Consider the following 21,748-nt stretch of genomic DNA (forward strand, 5'->3'; position numbering starts at 1 on the left):
TTGTGTAACTGAATTGCCCAGGACCAGTCTCAGTTGTTTTGAGGGTCTTGAGACTGGATGGATTGGATCCGCACGAAAGAAAGAGTCTCAGGCAGGGGTTGGGGATTTAGCTCAGTGGTAGAGCGCTTGCCTAGCAAGCGCAAGGCCCTGGGTTCGTTCCCCAGCTCCAAAAAAAAAAGAAAAAAGAAAAAAAAAAAAAGAGTCTCAGGCAAGGATGCAGTGCAAACTGACAGTAACTCATTGTCGTTCTGAGGCTGTGCTCAGAGACAGCTTTCAGGGTCTCTCTCTGAGTTCACCTCAGTCTTTTATTGATTACACATTTCCTTGTTATACAATAGTACATAATCAAAAGCCTTGTCATTATTTTCCTCAAACCCATTATTTTTTCTGAAAAGCCCTATGTAACTGTGTCACCAGAAAGCACAATGCACTCAGTGTCTGCAAAAGCAAGTTATACATTAATTTTAACTCTCAGAAAACCCTCCACATCTCAGGTCATATGGGCACAAACTAGTGGTTACAGCATTGGCATGAGAATAGAAAGGTGCTAAACAGGTCAGGGTTACAGTAGTAATTTTAGCTTGTTTAACTTTGCAGACTGTCTTCCTCCAGTTTACTGAACTCCTCCGAATATCTATTTCTACAGTATATTTCAAACTCTCCCATATGCAATATTAATTTTTTTTACAGCTTCCTGCAGGGCTCCTTCACAAGCTCAAATTCTATCTCTTAGAACTTGTACCCTAGTTTCTTTAGGTACGTGATGACAGGGGGTCAAATTAATATGTTCCAATCTTTCCAGGAAAGTCAGTTCACTAATCTAATGACCTGCTTGAGGGGTCCAAACACTTCTACTCCTCTTTTTATGTTTTGTATTATACATGTATCTTCCAATTTTCCTTAATAATATTTCTAAATCAAACTTTCTATTATTAGAGATCTCCTCTCGTGGAGGCTCTCGCCATTGCTCACTTATCCACTAGACCCAGTTTTTTTCTTCCTCTAACTTGTTCATTGTATGGCCATCCCTGTCCGCAGTGACTCAGGCACAATGTTGCTTTTCCTTGGGGGTCTTCTTTCTTTTAACTACTAAACCTTCAGGTTTCTCAAGAACATTTCCTGCTTCGAATATTTCCTGGTACAACATAATCATCATAAGTTGGCAATAATGTCCCAGAGAACAATTAAGGCAGTCAACTTCCATACAATCCCTTGTCCCATTATGCCTGAAATGACTGCTTGAATAGCCAGGGCTAGAACAGTTTGTTCCTAATAGACATCAGAGTCATTTCCTTCTCTAGTAGTGGCCTCAATCCTTTTCCCAGAATTTTTTACCTGATTTGTATCTGAGGACAAATATGGCATAGAAAAAGTGCAATAACAGACAAGCACGCAAGAAAGAGCAATGCCATCTGTGTACTAGAAAGCCAGAGGTGCATGATTCAGACTGAAAACGCTCCCGCAGCTGAAACTGTGTCATGCAGCCATAGTCACAACCATGTTGCACCTGACTGAATGTAAGGGTGTTAGCTACAGATCTTAGCAAATCCTTAGTCATAGATTCTCTTCGGTATCAGTTCTTTAAGGTCCTCAAAGACTACTGTGATATGCAAAAGCTTTCAAGATTAATTATACTCTAAAGGTTTACTATTGTATAAAGATACTATCAAGTGCAAATATTACCATCCTGAGTACATTTATGGGTTCCTTTGCAATATGTCGTTTAGTCATGATTTTTAAGACTATTGTTACATACAAAGGATTTACCACATTGCATATTCATAGGATTTCTCTCCAACATGTGTACTTTTATGTACATACCTGTGTGGTAAAACAGCTTTATCATGTTGATTACAACTTAAAGTTTCACTCCAGGGAATACTTTTAAGTATTCAAATAAGTGCCTTTGATATGCAACTGTTGGAAACAAGTAAAAGAAACCTGTCCGAGGTATTGCATTTTTTGTTATCAGCCTCCATTTAATCATACGGTACACTTAAGTTCAAGTTCCCTGGCCCTGTGGTACCTGGGGCCTTCCCAATAGCAGACCAGCTTCCATTATTCATACATGCCCATGAAAATATATTGACTGTCCCTAACCACGGCTTCTGTTATTCATCTTTTGTTCCTCAAACCATAATGGCCATTCCTAACCACAAAAGAATAAATGGATATGATTAGTTAGACTATATCAATTGACATAGACCAACTAGATAAGGAAAGCCCTTATCACTAAATCCTGATTGATGGAAAACAAAATGGAGCTGTAACTTGGCACAGATATTTCTGGTTTTCAAACTTAAAAGCTCTATACCATACTTGCTCTGAGTGGAGAGGTGGATGGGCAACATGTGACAGCTCAGCTTCCAAGTATGTTCTCTGACCCTGATCCATAAGTAGCAGCTTGATTGTATAAGTTCTTATCACTTGCATTACCTGAGTTTGAGTTTTGTTGATCTCAGAGAACCCCATAACACAAAGGCTTTACCACGTTGCTTACACTCACAGAATTTCTCTCCAGTATGAATGCTTTCACGAAAGGCTTTGCCATATTAAATATATTCATAAGGTTTCTCTCTGGTATGAATTATTTCATGATTATCAGGACTAATGAACTGTGAAAAGGCTTTAGCACATTAAATACCTTCACAGGGTTTCTCTCCAATATGGATTCTTTCATGATGATGAAGGCTATAGAAATGAGCAAAGGCTTCACCATATTAAATACACTCACAGTGTGGGTTCTTTCAGGCCTTTGAAAATTACTGACATGCAAAGGCTTTACCACATTGACTACATTCATAGGGTTTCTCTGCAGTATGTTATTTTTTATGTATTCAAAGGTGACCATGATATGTAAAGGCTTTACCACATTGGTTACACTAATAGGGTTTCTCCACAATATTTTCATTTTTATGTATTTGGATATTACTGTTTTGTGAAAAGCCTTTATCACACTGGTTACACTCAAAGTGTTTCTCTCCAGTATGTGGTGTTTCATGTATCCGGAGACTACTGTAACATTCATACTCTTTACAACATTGACTACATTCATCAGGTTTCTGTCCTGTGTGAATTCTTTCATGCCTTTGAAGAGAACTGTGACGTCCAAAGGCTTTACCACACTGATTACATTCATAAGGTTTCTCTCCTGTGTGAATTCTCTCATGCCTTTGAAGAGAACTGTAGCGTCCAAAGGCTTTTCCACACTGGTTACATTTATAGGGCTTCTCTCCAGTGTGTGTTCTTTTGTGCACTTGGAGACTATTGTGACATACAAAGGCTTTACCACATTGGCTACATTCATAGGGTTTCTCTACAGTATATCTTCTTTTATGATATAGGAGACCACTTTGATATGCAAAGGCTTTACCACATTGCTTACATGCATAGGGTTTCTCTCCAGTATGTATTCTTTTATGTATTAAGAGATGACTGTTTCGAGCAAAGGCTTTACCACATTGGTTACATTCAAAGGGTTTCTCTCCAATATGTGTCCTTTTATGTATTTGAAGATGACTGTGATGCACAAATGTTTTACCACATTGATTACAGTCATAGCTTTTTTCTCCTGTGTGAATTCTTTCATGCCTCTGAAGATGACTGTGGCGTCCAAAGGCTTTGCCGCATTGATTACATTGATAAGGTTTCTCTCCTGTATGACTTCTCTCATGCCTTTGAAGATAACTGTGATATGCAAAGGTTTTACCACATTGGTTACACTCATAGGGTTTCTCTACAATATGTGTTCTTTTATGTATTTGGAGACTACTGTGATGTGCAAAGGCTTCAAAATATTGGATACCTTCATAAGGTTTCTCTCCAGAATGAATTCTTTCATGTCTTTGAGGATGACTCTGATATGCAAAGTCTTTATCATACTGCGTAAATTCAGAAAGTTTCTCTTCAGTATAACTTCTTTCGTGCCTGCAAACATAATTGGCATATGTAAAAACATTTCCACACTCAATGCACTGATGGATATTTTTATGTATGAATTACTTTTACAATCTGGTCTAACTGTAATGTATTATCACTCTACTGACATTCATGAGGTTCCCCTTCATTATGGGTTGTTTGCATCTTTGACAATACATGGGATGGGAAGAGCATGGATTACATGGCTCATATTAATAGCATCTTTTTGCTAGAAGAGGTTTTTCATACATCTGAAGAGAACTGAAAGAAGTCAGAGCTCTAGCACAATTGTATTCATAAATCTTGCCTATAGTGTAGGTCATACTACATTTGTGGAGTGAACCAAGACAAACAGAAGAATTCCATAGTCCTAGTACTCATAGCAATTTTCTACAGTATAAGTTTGTGAATGTCACCAGTAAAATTAGAAAACCAATTATTTGTAAACTTATAGCACATTTAGAAAGTCTGCTCAATGTGGGGAGTACTACAGATCTTCTAATTGTGCTGGAAGAGGGAGAGGTTTGTTGTGTCTTTCAATATTCCCATGTTCACATGGCTTATATCCATTGTGACGTTATGACCACCTATTAAAAGGAGAATAACAAGTAAAAGGGTTCCACATGGCATTCACACAGTTTGACCTTTTTTCTCATATAGATGTGGTACAGGGATTAAGGTTTTTCCACAGCAGCATTCTTGATCATAAACTGCCCTTCTTACTAAACTTAGCAACATTATTACAAGTATATGATTGATGCCAACTTTAGTGTGGACTATTTGCCTATTAGAAGGTTTTGAACATATACTTATCACCTATTCAGTATGTACGCCTCACAATGTCTAAGTGGTATGGGATTAAACACACTGGCAGTTCCACAGGATAACTATTGGATACGCTGTGATTTAAATGGTGAGGTCTGTTGAGACATTATTTCCTTGCTTTGTACTTAGAGGAATGGCTTGAAAACACAAATTATATACCAGGGACTGAGATACATGGTTTGCCTTATGTAATAATCACCCATAACTTAAAGCAGTGCTTTTTTTTTTTACACCGTTGCTTTTCTTTAAAACTTGCAGGACATACTAAAATTTCTCCAGAGGCATATTCTTATCAGCTTGCACTTGAAAATTACCTTCCATCTCTTCCAGAACTTAGAAAATGTCCTTCAGTGTTATGGTCTTTCCAAATGTAGCCTGAAATATAGTACCAGAGACTGTATGTTATATTATTGGAAACCAGGCAAAATTCAAGTTACTATTTTCAGAGATCCTTAGAACCATGACTGAATTCACCTCATCCTCATTCTCAACTGAAATTACAAAAAATAACAATAACAAAGAGACAGTCACCCTAGATTTTAAAAAGTGGAAGAAATTTCACTGTCTTACCTATAGCAGCGAGATTCCGATAGGTCTCCAGCATCACATCTTTGTAGAGACTCTTCTGAGAGGGATCCAGCAAAGCCCACTCTTCCCACGTGAAGTTCACATGCACATCATCATAGTTCACTACATCCTAAAAGATCCCATACATGTGTACATGAGAAAGCATGACACTGGCAACACAGTACATGTATACTTCATTGACAATATATTCAAGTAATTCTGGTGCTTACACCAGAATGAAATGACCTCTACTTATACCCTGACACAAATGATAAATGGAACCCCAAAGTCATTTTAGAAGGAAACTGAATAATGAATGAGGTTCACCTCTGTCATTTCTGCACCCCTTGAATATGATGAAGAAAAGACATAAAGATACACAAATAACCAGATCATCAGTATTAAGCACACATCGGCTAAATTGTATGAACAAATACTAACTAAAAGATGGTGTATCACTCATGCCTTTAATCCCAGCATTCGGGAGGCAGACCCAGGTGTGCCTCAGAGTTGGAAGCTAGCCACGTGCGTGAAATGAGTGAAATGAGTTAGAGGACAGAACGTGGTACATATTAATGCCCAACTCCCCTGCAAAAATCAATCAGTCTATAGCTGTTGCCTGAGAGGCTCTGCCAGAGCATGACAAATACAGAGGTAAATGCTCACAGCTGGCCATTGAACTGAGAACAGGATCCCAATTGGAGGAGTTAGAGAAAAGATTGAAGGAGCTGAAAGGGCTTGCAACCCCATAAGAACAGATATACCAACCAACCCGAGCTCCCAGGGACTACCAAAAAGACTACACATGGCCAGACCCATGGCTCCAGCTGCATATGTAGCAGAGGATGGCCTGGTTGGGCACCAATAGGAGAAGAAGCCCTTGGTCCTGCCAAGGCTTCCCCCGCCCCCCTCAGTTTAAGGGAATGCTAGGGCGGGGAGGTGGGAAGAGATGGGTGGATGGGTAGGGGAACACCCTCACAGAAGAAGGGTGGGGGATGGGCTAGGGGGGTTATGAACTGGATACTGGGAAAGAGGATAACATTTAAAATGTAAATAAAAATACCCCCCAAATCAATCAGTCACACAAACAAAAAAGAAAGAACATAGCACAGCGGTATTCACTGAAGTTCCTACAAAGAATTGTACATTCACTCCAGTTCTGTATTCATCTTCTAGAAACCTAAAGTTTAAACTATAACATTAGTAAGATCTTACTAAAAAAAATGAATGCATGTTTAAACAGCTACAAATGGATGAAAACATTAGCAATATAAATGTTGATCAGAAAAAGCAATATAGGGCAGGAGAGATGGCTCGCCAGAGCTAGGGCTGGTCATGTCAATAATTGCATTAGGGTTAACTGCCAGTATTTACATTGAGGCTCAAAACTATCCATTATACCAAGTTTAGGAGGTCCTGAAGATCAGGCACACATGATAAACATATTCAAGCATATCGGCAAAATACTCAAATTCATTCAAAAAATTTAAAACAAACACAACATGGTAGTAATAATGCCACACTTCAATAATCCATGACTCAGAAGGTCCAGGTAGTATGAATGCCATGAACCCTGAGGAAAATAATATACTCTCTGCTAAATTTCACAATTTAATATGTAGATGAACACCAGCCCGACAGCATATGCTTGCATGTACAAAAACTAACGGAACAGTTTTAACCACAACACACTAGACACAAACAGGAAATGGGTTTAGTGAATGGTATAGACACAAATATCATACCTAATAACTTATCCACAATGGCCCGCACTACAAAAATTTCCATATGCTCTTCAGAAAAAGCCACAGAGGAGAGACAAGTGTTCAAAAACACCATCCTATCTAGGAGCCTTTTTGATTCTATCAAATACATTGTGACTCTAGGATAGTAGTCATCCTATCATAAAAATATATTTAGTCTACATTCAATGATCCTAATAGTCTGCAACAGCCCCTATACTGTTGAAACGTCCAAAGACTCTTGACACTCAAGGTAATCTCTTGATTGCCACATCTTGTAAAATCAAAAAACAAGTTGCATCTTTTCAACATGCATTGGCACAGAATACTGTTTGCCATTCCAATAGAGAGGAATGTGTAAGTTGTACCAAAGCAAGAAAACTGACAGGGGCAAACATCAAATTCTGTAGCTCTGTCTCAGACACATTGGGGCTTCAGTTTCAAAGGTCTTAGATGGCTCTACCTCTACGACCTCTCATACATCTCTCAGTTTCAGTATGTCCACTCCTTATATGCACATCTCCATGGCAAATTCCTCATAGCTTAGAAATATAATCATCTTGTGGTCTCAAAATACAACTCAGGCTTCATCCTCATAGCTTCATGCAATGAACTCTTATAATATCCTGACTGGAGCTCAGACTCTGCCAAACAAAGTTGAATAGAACAGTGCTGAACTGAAACCAGAGTGGGAGAATCCATGACCATACATTTCGCATTCTCATTTCCAGAATCAGCACAAGATGGGAGAGCTTCTGAAAATTGGCTTCTAAATTGAGATGAACCTTGCCACATGTCTTAGTCATGGTTTCTATTTCTGCACAAACATCATGGCCAAGAAGCAAGATGGGGAGGAAGGGGTTTATTCAGCTTATACTTTCACATTGCTGTTTATCACCAAAGGAAGTCAGGACTGGAACTCAAGCAGGTCAGGAAGCAGGAGCTGATGCAGAGGTCGTGGAGGGATGTTTCTTACTGACTTTGCTTTCCCCTGGCTTGCTCTCTTACAGAACAAGACTACCAGCCCAGGGACGGCACCGCCCATAATGGGCTGGGTCCTACCCCCTTGACATTTTCTAGTTGAGAAAATGTCTTACAGGTGGATCTCATGAAGGCATTTCCACAACTGAGGCTCCTTTTTCTATGATAACTCCAGCTTGTGTCAAGTATACAAATACACAAAACTAGCCAGTACACCACATGTGGACCATAGCTGTAGCAAATTTTATATGAAGTTCCTTTATGGGAATAGGAATCACTTTGCCTACTCCTTCTGTTAATTGAAGGCTTAGCAAGAGGGAGTCTTACTCTCAGGTCACCCTCTTAGGCTTCCAATCCAGAGCAAGGGCTTTTTCTCTTTAATGGTGATAGTGTCCTTGAAAATTTCTGCCCCTATTTCAGCACTGACTGCATCTGAAACTACCTAGTGCTCTTTTTCTCTACAAACCACAGACTGCATTTCTTTCAACCCCACTTATTGCTTTTTTTCCCACTACAGTCCTGAATGAGTCGAGGTAATAACCATCCAAAAGATTCAATATTCTAACTAAAAATCAGCCCCTTATCTTTGAATTTTGCCTTACTCAGTTCCTCAAGGTACGGGCAGAATAACAAACATTTGGGGCCAAAATATCACCTATGACCTCTAGCTAAAATTTTCATGACATCGCTTTCCCCCTGAAATCCTATGACCTCAACTTCCTGTGCCTGTATTAGTCTACAGTGTGGTCTGTCAGGTCCTACAAGAACAGCAGATGAAGATCCGTGTGCAGCTTTCTATGCCTTTGCCATCCCAGTCCTTATGCTTTCCACATTCCTCCAAAAGAGAACATTCCCAGGCTCTGTCCAGAATCAAAATCAATTTTATGTATCTTTTTTTTGTTGTTGTTATACTTGCTACTCAGGTAATGAATGGTTTTTCTTGATGCTTCTGTCCAGTTATAGCCCATCATTTTGAGAGCTTAAGACAGAAACTGAAGCTAGAAAGTGCAGGCCAAAAACCATGGGGAAACATTGTTCCTAGATTGCTCTCTTGTTTGGTCACTGTCCCCTGCTCAGGTAATTAGCTCTCTTATCCAACCCAGGCACACTTGCTTAGGGATATTATTGCCACCTCAGTGAAAGTACCTTCAAACATCAGTCATCAATCAACACAACCTCTCACAGACATACCAACCAGCCATTTTCCTGGGGCACACCCTCAACTGAGGTTCCCTCGGGTGACTGTATGCTTTGAAATGTTGAAAACTGAAGCTACCTATGACACTCAGAAAATGACAAAGTTTTAATAACCCTAAACCAATGTGCTACCCACACCGATCACTTTAGCGAAGCCCCAAACATTGATGATCACAACTAGAAAACATAGATTTGCCAATAAATGCACAGAGGTGAGTCTTTGAGATCAAGAAAACTAAAACTGTTTCTTCACATAAAGTCCCCCAAACCAGCAAAAACTCAAGGAACTCATAACATATTAAATATTCAGAAGACAAAAAAAGCGGCACCACTGACTAAAGTAGAAGAAATAAAGAGAGACCTATAATACCCATAGCCCTTAAACAAGAACTATGGGATCACAGTCAAAATCAAAGAATTCACTGGCCAGCACTAATGCTGTGGACTTCGGTTATCTCCTTTGCCAATAGTAGAAAATGAATTGGGGAGGGAGGCCTATTCTAATTGGAGAGGTTTGCTTAAAGCATACAAATGTTTCAACATTGGAAAAAGTAATTTTCACTACTAAAAAATATCTTGTTCTCTTATGATGAAGAAAAGGAAGTCTGTTAGGATCATTTAGAAATAAATCATTTTGTTTCCTATGATTATGACTGCATACAAGTCTGCGCCAGTTTGAGGTCCTGCAAACCTTTAAAAGCCAAATGCAAGAAAGCAGATTTTTTTCAACAGCGCATGGCTTGTACTATACCCCTAAACATCTTGTTTTACACTAAATGCTTTATAAGTCATAATCACTTTTAAAAACATATCTATTCCCATTTTTATATGTATGGTGTGTGTGTGAAAGAATGTCTTCCCTGTGTGTACAGGTGGCACGCAGGGGAAGAGGGTTTCAGATTCCCTGGACCACTCTCTGTAAATCCAACAGAAACCCAGGAACAAAACTTCCGCCTTGGAAGATAAACCTGGAAAGTGTACCTAGACCTAAAACCAGACTAAATATAGACGCGTAGACACCAGCTTAGGAACGTAATTATTAACAGTCAGCAAAACATGTCATCAACAGAACAAAACTATCCTCACACAAGTCCTAAATATTCCGACATAGCTGAAAGCACAAGACGAAGACCTTAAAAGGAACTACGTGACGATGACAGAGGTTCTTAAAGAGGAATGGATGAAATCCCCTTTATAAAATCTAGGAAAACATAATCAAACAACTGGGGGTAAAATCAACAAGAAATTCCATATATCAAGGGAAGAAAAACCAAGCAAACAATTGAAAAAAAACATAACTGTTCATGACCTAAAAATGGAAATAGAAACAATAAAGAAAACACAAACCGAGGAAATCCTGGCAAGGAAACTTTTGGATTGCAAAGAGGAACTGTAAAGGCAAGGTTTACCCACAGACTAGAGATCGGGGTAAGAATCTCGGGCATTTGAAGGTTTAATAAAAAAAAAAAAAACAGATACACAGGACAATTATCTTTGGATAATTACATCTAAAAATGACTTCTGGCCTGCACTTCCAGTGGGACAGACTGGCCTGTCTGTACCTCTTAACATGCCACGGACTGCAAGTCACTTAGGAGATCTGCTGTAGTCAACCAGGGTAACAGATAAGACATCTGGCCAAATAACCACAGAAGCTGGGACCCACAAGAAGCAGATGCAGGTAGCCCCCCTTCCCACAAAATCCATCCTCCTTTCCATGTGCACCTCTGCCAGGGCAGATTCTCCTGTCTGCCCCTCTCAACACCACAGAGTCTGTAGGTCTCCCAGGAGATCTGCTGAAGCCAGGGCCACAGGTCTCCCAGGAGATCTGCTGCAACCCAGTGACACAGAAGACAGGCTCCAGATAGAAATACCCAGGCCACTTAACACTAGAGATAACCAGATGGCAAGAGGCTAGCACAAGAACATAAGTAACAGAAGCAAATATACTTCGATACCATCAGAACCCAGTTCTCCCACCACAGAAAGCCCTGGATATCCCAACACACCCGAAAAGCATGATGTTGACCTAAAATCCCATCTCATGAAGATAATAGAGACCATTAAAGAGAATACAAATAACTCAAAGAAATACAGGAAAACATAGTTAAACAGTTGGAAGCCCTTAAAGAGGAAACAAGTCTCGTAAAGATATACAGGGCCGGCTCCTGGCACTGCCGGCCATCTCGGTCGAAGCCGTGGCCATGGCGGCCAGCGCAAGGCAGAAGCAGGAGAAGCACCTGAAGATGCTGCGGGACATGACGGGGATGCTGCACAACCGCAAGTGCTTCGACTGCGACCAGCGCGGCCCCACCTACATGAACATGACAGTCGGCTCATTCGTGTGCACCTCTTGCTCTGGCGGCCTGAGAGGGTTAAGTCCACCTCACAGGGTGAAGTCTATCTCCATGACAACATTTACACAACAGGAAATTGAATTCCTGCAAAAACATGGAAATGAAGTCTGCAAACAGATTCAGCTAGGATTATTTGATGATAGATCTTCAGCAATTCCAGACTTCAGGGATCTACAAAAAGTGAAAGAGTTTTTACAAGAGAAATATGAAAAGAAAAGATGGTTATGTTCCACCGGAACAAGCCAAAGTGGTGGCACCGGTTCACGCTTCTATTTCAGGGTCCTCTGCCAGCAGCACAAGCAGCACCCTGGAGGTCAAGCCCCTGAAATCTCTGTTGGGAGAGTCTGCACCAGCACTGCACTTAAATGAGGGCACACCTAGTCAGTCCCCAGTTGCAGGTCGCTCTCAAGGGCAGCAACAGGAGAAAAAGCAGTTTGACCTTTTGAGTGATCTTGGCTCAGACACCTTTGCTGCTCCAGCTCCTCAGTCGACAGCTACAGCCAATTTTGCTAACTTTGTACATTTTAACAGTCATGCAGCGCAGAATTCTGCAAATGCAGAGTTTGCAAACTTGATGCATTTGGACAGTCTAGTGCTTCGAGTAATTTTGGAGGTTTCCCCACAGCAAGTCACTCTCCTTTTCAGCCCCAAACTACAGGTGAAAGTGCTGGATCAGTAAATGCTAATTTTGCTCATTTTGATATCTTCCCCAAATCCTCCAGTGCTGATTTTGGATCCTTCAGTACATCCCAGAGTCATCAGACAGCATCCACTGTTAGTAAAGTTTCAACAAAGCTGGTTTACAGACAGCAGACAAATATGCGGCACTAGCTAATTTAGACAATATCTTCAGTGCTGGGCAAGGAGGTGATCGAGGGAGTGATTTTGGGACCACGTTGGTTTGGCTCCAGTTGGTTCTGTGGTTTCAGTTCCCAGTCATTCAGGTGCATCTTCTGACAAGTATGCAGCCCTGGCAGAGTTAGACAGCATGTTCAGTTCTGCAGCCACCTCCAGTAATGCGTACACGCCCACCGGTGATGCCAGCAGCAGTGTCTTCGGAACAGTGCCTGTGGGTGCCTCTGCTCAGACACAGCCTGCTTCAAGCGGGCCTGCTCCATTTGGAGCTAGGCCTTCTACGAATCCATTTGTTGCTGCTACTGGTCCGTCTGCGGCATCATCTACAAACCCATTTCAGACCAATACCAGAGGGGCAACAGCGGCAACCTTTGGCACTGCATCTATGAGTATGCCGGCAGGATTTGGCACTCCTGCCCAGTACAGTCTCCCCACCAGCTTTAGCGGCAGTTTCCAGCAGCCTCCCTTCCCAGCCCAAGCAGCTTTCCCTCAGCAGACAGCCTTTTCTCAGCAGCCCAATGCAGGTTTCACCACATTTGGACAAACAAAACCAGTGGTAACAGCTTTTGGTCAAGTAGCAGCTGCTGGAGTGTCTAGTAATCCTTTTATGACTGGTGCACCAACAGAACAATTTCCAACAGGAAGCTCATCAACCAATCCTTTCTCACAGCCTTACATAGACACTGTGCTGGAACGAACTTTTATGTGATATGTTACATCTCCTCGCCTCTAGCACTGTTGTTTTGTTTCACTGACCTTAGCTTTAAACATGAGAGAAGTCGTTAAAATGCCTGCATTGTGTATTAAAAACCAGGTAATATGTGCAAAACAGAAGGCTCAGCAACAATTTTTCACTTGTGAATTGCCAGGAAAAGGTAGCGGCATCATGTAAGTTAAAAATTGGCTAAGGGGAACAAGAATACCTTTGGGAGGGAATAGGGAGAACAGAGGCAGAAGGAACACCCATTCAGAGCCTGCCCCACATGTGGCCCATACATATACAGCCACCAAACTAGATAAGATGGATGAAGTTTCAAGTGCAGGCTGACAGCAACCGGATGTAGATCTCTCCTGAGAGACACAGCCAGAATACAGCAAATACATAGGCGAATGCCAGCAGCAAACCACTGAACTGAGAACGGGACCCCTGTTGAAGGAATCAGAGAAAGGACTGGAAGAGCTTGAAGGGGTTTGAGACCCCTTATGAACAACAATGCCAACCAACCAGAGCTTCCAGGGACTAAGCCACTACCCAAAGACTATACATGGACTGACCCTGGACTCCAACCTCATAGGTAGCAATGAATAGCCTAGTAAGAGCACCAGTGGAAGGGGAAGCCCTTGGTCCTGCCAAGACTGAACCCCCAGTGAACGTGATTGTTGGGGGGAGGGCGGTAATGGGGGGAGGATGGGGAGGGGAACACCCATATAGAAGGGGAGAGTGAGGGGTTAGGGGGTGTTGGCCTGAAAACCAGGAAAGGGAATAACAATTGAAATGTAAATAAGAAATACTCAAGAAAGATGATGATGATGATGATGATGATGATGATGATGATGATGATGATGATGATGATGATGATGATAATAACAGGGGGAAAATTCCTAAAAATGTATAACAGGAACACTGATTCCAAAGCTATATGTCATGAGAAGACTCAGAATTCTCAATAGGAATATGAAGAAGTAGTACACTGGGGCAATGTGACTTCTGCACTTTCAACAAAGATATGATAATCCAGAATATGTACAATATTTGTGAAAAGCATTGGGGATGGGGAAAAAAGACAAAAACATAAGCCTAAAAATAAAAATATATTCAAGTTTTCATCTAAGTACCTAAGGAAACTACACCAGAAAAAATGTGAACTTGACCAATGTTACCTGTGATTGTATGGGTATATAAATTAAATAAACACAGAAGCCATAACTCCTATAAAAATGACTCGAATATTTCCCTAAACTGTTATTATTTTGCCCCATGTTCTAGAGCTGTCTCTGTAAATGGAGGTGATCAGAAAGGTGGGCTATGACCCTGCAACCACTCATGACCCCTTGTGGTTTCATGCAGACACAGCCCTACTGAAGCCCACACAAAATAATGCTGAAGAATAATTTACTGTTTGCTTCATGCCACACGGATTATGTCACAAGATGTGCAATTTGTCCAATCCACCTACCCACCACCACGCACACCTGAGAAACGTCTGCGTCTCAGAAACTCCTTTTGTACCCTGAATTGAATTTCCATGAATCATGCCACTGTGACTGGAAGTAACGGAAAAGTAAACAGATTCTAATCAAATATGGCTGAAGGATTATCCCTATCACCTCCTTTCTCCCAATTTCTAAACCACTTATAAAATTTCTCAGACAGAACTGAGTGTGGAACGCAAGGGTCAGTACTTAGGGAAACCGGACCTTCAGTTTCCCAGTGTCTCCCTACTGTACAGCAAGTACACTGCCTTGGGGTACACCTGGAGAGTGATATCATGAGCACCCCAGCTTTGCACTACCAGTGTTCACCTTAACCTCCCCGTCCCAGGAAATCCACACTCAGGGAGGGCCACAGGACAAGAGCCTCTGCTCAGATCACCGTGCTGACCAACGGAACCACAGTCTGACTCACAATCCGTCTCAGTCACAGCAGATCAGACGCTGAGGGCATAGCAGTCTCGCTCCTCCTGGACTGGGGACACCAGTCTCAACTAATCTGGAACCTTGGGAGCTCCCACACAATAACCATGGCACGGCTTCCGGTCCTCCTCACAGCGTGCTACACCTGCATCTGAGGAGAATCCTGTAAAGGATCTGTACGCTACCTTCCACTGGTGATCCTGATTGCTAGGCCTCCCTCATAAGCTTGGAAAACCCAGCTGGACCTCATGACGGTAGCAACTCCTCTCCTGAGGGATCAGAGAGCAAATGCCTCAGACAACTGAAGCCTTCCTAAGTCTGCCTTTCCAGCCTAGGTGCAGACAAAGCCCTAGTCTGGGAAGATGGTATTTAATGGAATTTTCTAGTCTCTTAGAGCACTTCTTTTCCTCTTCCAAGACACTGGGTCCTCTGTTTGTATATTCCATTACACACACAATGTCCAATCCACCCATCTCTACTTCATAGTTGGGAAGTCCTGCAGTCAAATTCAAATAGTAACAATAATTAAAGCAAAACATGGTCATGGATTTTAAAGCAAGAAGCAGTTAATGGGAGGTGAACAGAAAAAATAAATAAATAAATAAAAAAGAAAGGACAAGATTGCTCCTACTTATCATGGAGGACAAAGTTTACTACTCATAAAACAGGAGAACATAGCCAGAACCAGGAACTTGTGGGAGAGTCCAGACAAGTGTGGAGAGAGGAAGGAGGGAAGAAGCAGGAGTCAGACCAAGGAAGGCATCAGTATGATAACTGATAGATGTAAAAGAGGAGTTAACCCTAACCAACACAGATGGATTATATAAGGAATGGCACCTGTGAGAAGGGTGGTCCTAGACCTGGGCTACAGGGTAAGGTACGACAACCATACCCTACGTCAGGTAGGGACTGAGGTCTGCTAATGGAACCTGACAGGCAGGTTTGCTTTGCTTTGCTAAATGGGCTCTTCAGCCATTTGTCCCAGGGTTTCAGACTTAACGGTAGGGGGAAAGGAGAAAGGTGAGATGATTTAATTATACTCATCAGTTCCTCATCCAGATTCCTGATTACTCTGATCTGGGAACCTCCTAGATGGTCGGTTTGGACTTCTACTGATTGTCTAAAACTGATTACCTGATTACTCATTGCTATTACCAACCACTGTCAAAACAAAAACGGCCCTTCCCCCTGCCTTTCTGTGCTGGGATTACACCAGCTTCAAAGTTGGTCAGTGAACTCAATTCTTACACAGGTCCCTCTTTATTTGTAACCCCCTCAACCCAAATCCAGACAGCTTGGAAGACATTCATTCATTACTCTCCTTTTCTTCTCACTGACCAGTCAGAGCCCAGCCTGAAAGGAGTTGCAGAACAGGCTTCGAAGCACCAGGCCGCAAAGGCAGGATTAGGCGTTCATAGCATGTCTTAACTACGTAGCAGACGGAAAGGCTGAGCTATAGGAGATGTTGCTCTAAACAGACACAAATATGAAATACCTTTAGAAAACAATGAAATTCTTAATGAGTGGGAAACATCTGAGAATAAAATCAAGAGATCAGAACTGCAATAAATACATAAGGAAAGTGATATTTAAAAAGTAGCACCAACAATTGACTTTGTAAAAAGATCAATATAATTGGAAGGACACATAGGTATAATGACTTAGGAAAGGAGCAGTCTTCTCTGGTAGAGGGAACAGCATTAACGTGATAGTGTTTGACCTTGCCCCTGTGTGCAATGTTAGCTGCTGAGATCTTTAACCTGACACACAGGCAATGGCATGTGTTTAAAATCTCTGAGCTGACTTAACTGTGCCAATTAGGGTTGCACATACCTATATAAGTCCTATAAATAGAAAATATTCATTCGTTCCAACTAACCTAGTCAACGTGTACACCCACCAGTAGGGTCTGTTTTTATTCACATGTATATTAGTCAGGGTTCTCTAGAGCCACAGAACTTATGGAATGTCTCTATGTTAAAGGAAATTATTAGAATGACTTAGTCTGCAGTCCAACTAACCCAACAATGGGCAGCTCTGAATGGGAAGTCCAAGAATCCAGTAGTTGATCAGTCCTAGGAGAGTACGTGTTTCAGTTGGTCTTCTCTATAAGCTGGAATTCTGAAGAAGGTTCCAACAGATGTGCTGGCGAATAAGTAAAACCAAGAGAAGGAGGAAGAAGGAAGAAGACTGAAAAAGAGGAAGTAGAGGAAGGGGAGGCGGCCTTCCATCTTCCATCCTTATGCAGGTATCCAGCAGAAGGTGTGGCCCATATTATAGGTGTGTACCACCATGCCTGGATTTGGAACTTGCTTTATCCCTGGCTGGCCTTGAACTCAGATCTTCTTCCTCTGTCTCCTGGGATTAAAGGTGTGTATTACCTTGTCTGGATCTAAGCTCTGCATGGCCCCTATGTCTCAAGATCTGGACCATAAGTTTGTGTCATCCCAGGTCAACATCCGAGTCAGAAACCTGTCTTCCAACCTCAAGATCTGGATTGCAGTTCATGCATAAATTAATACATGTTGTAAAAGTACAAAGTCATTCACTCTGCCTGAGGTAGGCCCTTTGCATAATGGTGACGCCTGCAGCTGACTCTTTTCAACTTTAGTCTACGGTCTAGCTACTGCCTATCCTGTTTCATCTGACAGTGTACACAGTAAACTGTTCCTTCTGAAGGCAGAAGGCATGCTCCACAGGCAAAATACTTTTCCTCTTACTGAAATGGACAGTTCATTACGTAACTCAAATGAGGAATTTTAAAACACTGTCATGGGTACAGTCAGTCCTTTAACTCGAGAATTTAGGAATTTTATTAACAGGAAAACAAGTTCATTGACTGGAAAGCATGAGACTAGGATCAAAGGTACCTGAGTCAACATGGCTTGTCTTAGAAACATTTCTACAAAAGGGAAAAAGATGCAACTGTCCTAGAATTAATATACCGTCTCCAGAAGAAATCACTCCACAAATGCTTTCAAGATTAATTAAGAAAAATCTCTTAAGTGATAGCATACCTTCAGCTCTGGCTAATGCTGAGAGAGGAGACAGCCAAGACCAGACTTGACATTCCACATATGCTGTTAACCCTTAAGTCTCTTTAGGTTCAGGCTCAGGTTATGTTTTAAATGAATAAACGATCTAAATATGGACTAGAGACTGCAAGTCCCACAGATGGGAGATTTACAAAGAAACGATATAACCAGAATTATTTCTTACGTATTCCAGTGCACTGAAAAAGCAGACTACTCTTCAGTGATGGAGTCCTGAGTTGGAGGTGCCCGAAGATAGAACATAGGAAAAGTAGAAGGAAGAATATGTAAAAAGCTGGGATGGAGAGGTCTTATACAAGCACTGTCTTATGTCAAGTAGGCTTCTGAAGAATAGAATCTTGTATACTTCTTACAGGGGGAAAATGGAACAAAATGGAAGACTTCTGTGAAGTCAGCACAAACTACCATACAATGGGAAAAACACCGGAGGAATCTAATAAAAGAAAGCCAAAAAGGGGGAACAGAGAACATCTCAAAAACATTACTATTGGCCAAGTCCAAAGTTGATGGGGACTGAGAACCATAGCCTCCTGTGGTAGAAATGGCTGGGATCTCAGGATCTGAAGCAACCCAAGCCCAAAGGCCCTGGTCCGACCACTACCTGATTTCCCAAGCACCTTCCTTGCTCTATTTTACTCTCACTACAACAGAAACATGGGCAAGCTCCTAAGGCCTAAGCCCAGGCTGTTATTGGCTCTGAGAGTGAGAAGGAGCTGTGCCAGCCTCCATACATGAAGGCCTCATAAGAAGCCTTGCTTGATCAGGCCAGTCCTCAACACAATAGTGTTTTCTTTTCTTTCTTCCTTTTTTTTTAAAGTGAAGTTCTTAAAAAAAAAATAATATATATATATATACATATATATACACACACACATTTATATATAGATAGATACATACACACACACACACACACACACACACACACACACATATATATATATATATATATATATATATATATATATATATATATATATCTCCAGCCCGTCCATTTTTCCTTTTCAAAGAGTTATCATCCAGTGTAGTCTTGCCCACGTGGCAAAACTATGCTTTTCTCAAGAAGTGGACCTTTATGGCACACCAAGGCCTTAATGTTGGTCATAACCCAATACTGCCCCCTTGAGCAGCTTGTCAGAGGCCTGCTCTTTGATATCAGGATAGGTCTAGAGGCTGATTGTAAAGCAGAGTTGTCTCCTATCTTATGGTGTGTAGACAAATGTCTAGATAATCCTGATAAACTAACACACGGATATTAGCATCCTTTTCTCTAATAGGCCGTTTTAGTACATATCTGTGTGATGTTCTAGAGGCAGTCCTCCCTCACCTACATTCTACTTGCTGTCACTATAAGCATTAGTAAATCCTTTACATCACCAATTCTACTCTTCCACATCACAGCTTACTATTGGAGTGCTTTTGGACACATGAGAGAGGACACGCGAGATGCCTTTTACAGGCTCCACAAAATTAACTCGAAATGGATCTTAAACCTACATGTAAAACGGCTAAATGATAAGGGCAGAACTTAAAGAAGATACTAGAGAAACTAGGGCTCTCCGAGTTTCGCGTCCTGCCAAGGGTATTTCTACACACAAGCCCCTACCCCAAACGTTTTGTGCAGATGCAGCAACCAAGTGAAGTTATTCCCAACCCACCGCCGAGTGCAGGGAGAGAAGAGGACCAGAGGGAACCTCACAAGTCACCACAGCTTCTGTCAGGCTGCTGTTTACCACCGAGCACCAGTGACGACCCAGCACACCGGGCCCCTCGGCTCAGCCGCCTGCTCCTCCCCTTTGTGGGAGATAGCCCTGTACTTACCATTTCGGGACTCCTGAGCTTGCCTGAGCTTCCCGCACCCAAGAGCAGTACGCGGAACACATCAAGCAGAAACATTCACGACTGTCAGCTTCAAAGAGGAACTTGCACGATCGCACCCGGAAGAGCCCGCCTTCTCTTTGGATTGGCTGATCCGCCTACATGTTCTGATTGGCTAGTGAATCTTGAGTGACATAAGCACCACCCATAGGCTTAGAGTGTGCTGAAGGGACACAGCGAAATAGTTCTAGGCACAGGTGGCCAGTCCTTTTCCGTACTGTAGAAATTTGCATTTCAGTACCACTTGTGTCTCTCCTCCAATTGCCTACCGGTCTGTTTTCCCACCCTGGTCAGGGGAGGACCCACAACTCCAATTTGTTATTGCTCAGTTACCTGCTCCTCCCCTTTGTGGGACACCTTGTAAATTTGGAGCTTGTCTGAGTGAGCTCCAATCACAACTCTCAGTTAGGCACTTTCCCTTCTTCCTCTAGGAATCAAGGTTCATAACTTGCATAGACCATTACTCAGCTGCAGTGGAGTCATCGGTCTGTCCCACAGGTGGAAGGGTGTCCAGAGTATTATAAAGAGGAATTATAGGAGACATAATTTTTATTTTGTGTCTTCAATCTGGATTCAGGTAAACTGCAAGTACTTATCACTTGATGAATATGAGCAACCCTCAGCGTAAAGTAGGAAACACGTGACAAACACTGTGGAGTACTATTGTTACCCAGCACAGCTTCCGCAATGGGTAGGAAGAAACAAACAAATAAAAAGACAGCTAGAAAGTCCACACTCGCATTAATAAATGTTCTCTTGATGAACAGAACTCATAGAATCAGTCTATTATCTAAAAACTGAATTTACTAGGAAGACTCAAAGGCTGTGTGGCTCAACTAAACCAACAATACCCGCCTGCCTGTGGAAAGTTAAAGACTCCAATAGCGTTTCAGTCCATGTGTCTGCAAGCCGCAGCGGGTCTTCAGTATACATGAGAATTCTGAAGAAATAGGCTTTAATACCAATAAAAAAAAAATTAAGCTGGTAGCTAGAGGTAGAGCAAAAAGACACAGATATCTTCAGTGTCTTGTATATCTGTACAAAACCAGAAGCTGTGCCCTATTTTAAAAGTGGATTTTATCTCAGAAGATGGGAAGATCTCCCATGCTCATGGATTGGGAGGATTAATAGTGTAAAAATGGCCATCAATCTACAGGTTCAATACAATTCCCATCAAAATTCCAACTCGATTCTTCATAGAGTTAGAAGGAGCAATTTGCAAATTTATTTGCAATTAAAAAAAAAAACCCCACAGGATAGCTAAAAGTATCATCAACAATAAAAGAACATCTGGGAGGAATACCATTCCAAACCCTGCTATATTACAGAGTAATAATGATAAAAACTGTATGGTATTAGTACAGAGACAGGCAGATGAATGGAATAGAATTCAAGACTCAGAAAAGAACCCACACACCTATGATCCCTTGATCTTTGACAAAGGAGCTAAAAGCATACAGTGGAAAAAAGATAGCATTTTCAACAAATGGTGCTGGTTCAACTGGACATCAGCATGTAGAAGAATGCATGTTGATTCATTCTTATTGCTCTTTACAAAGCTCAAGTTCAAGTGGATCAAGGACCTCCACATAAAACCAGATACACTCAAATTAATAGAAGAAAAAGTGATGAAGAACATCCAACACACGGGGACTGGGGAAGTTTTCCTGAACAGAACACCAATGGCTTATCTCTAAGATCAAGAATTGACAAATGGGACCTCATAAAACTGCAAAGCTTCTGA

At 41.6% G+C, this 21,748-nt stretch overlaps 1 protein-coding gene and 1 pseudogene across 3 annotated transcripts; one reads left to right on the forward strand and one right to left on the reverse strand.

Moving 5' to 3' along the window:
* Positions 1 to 219: 219 nt before the first annotated feature.
* On the reverse strand, positions 220 to 20,050 carry LOC116902085 (zinc finger protein 120). Of its 3 annotated transcripts, XM_032904384.1 has the most exons (5): positions 19,948 to 20,050; positions 5,314 to 5,440; positions 5,058 to 5,118; positions 3,806 to 3,927; positions 3,303 to 3,687 (listed from the first exon to the last, which is right to left on the reverse strand). In XM_032904384.1, the coding sequence occupies exons 1-5, from the start codon at positions 20,020 to 20,022 to the stop codon at positions 3,425 to 3,427; spliced, it is 648 nt and encodes a 215-aa protein (XP_032760275.1). In that variant the 5' UTR covers positions 20,023 to 20,050; the 3' UTR covers positions 3,303 to 3,424. The 3 variants fall into 3 exon arrangements, 2 of the variants coding, with proteins under 2 accessions (XP_032760274.1, XP_032760275.1); XM_032904383.1 differs by having other exon boundaries at positions 220 to 3,927; XR_004388040.1 differs by lacking the exon at positions 3,303 to 3,687 and having other exon boundaries at positions 3,824 to 3,927; positions 4,975 to 5,118.
* Positions 11,435 to 13,151, forward strand: LOC116899971 (annotated as a pseudogene).
* Positions 20,051 to 21,748: the final 1,698 nt, after the last annotated feature.

This window comes from Rattus rattus, chromosome 5 (genome assembly GCF_011064425.1).
Source record: "Rattus rattus isolate New Zealand chromosome 5, Rrattus_CSIRO_v1, whole genome shotgun sequence".
Taxonomy (NCBI): Eukaryota; Metazoa; Chordata; class Mammalia; order Rodentia; family Muridae; genus Rattus; species Rattus rattus.

Coding starts and splice junctions, on each gene's coding strand:
- LOC116902085 (XM_032904383.1), bottom strand. CDS start 20,022: ATGTTTCTGCTTGATGTGTTCCGCGTACTGCTCTTGGGTGCGGGAAGC. Junction 5,441..19,947: donor AGCTCAGGAGTCCCGAAATG/GTAAGTACAGGG, acceptor GGGATCTTTTAG/GATGTAGTGAACTATGATGA. Junction 3,928..5,057: donor AGTTCTGGAAGAGATGGAAG/GTAATTTTCAAG, acceptor TTATGTTTGCAG/GCACGAAAGAAGTTATACTG.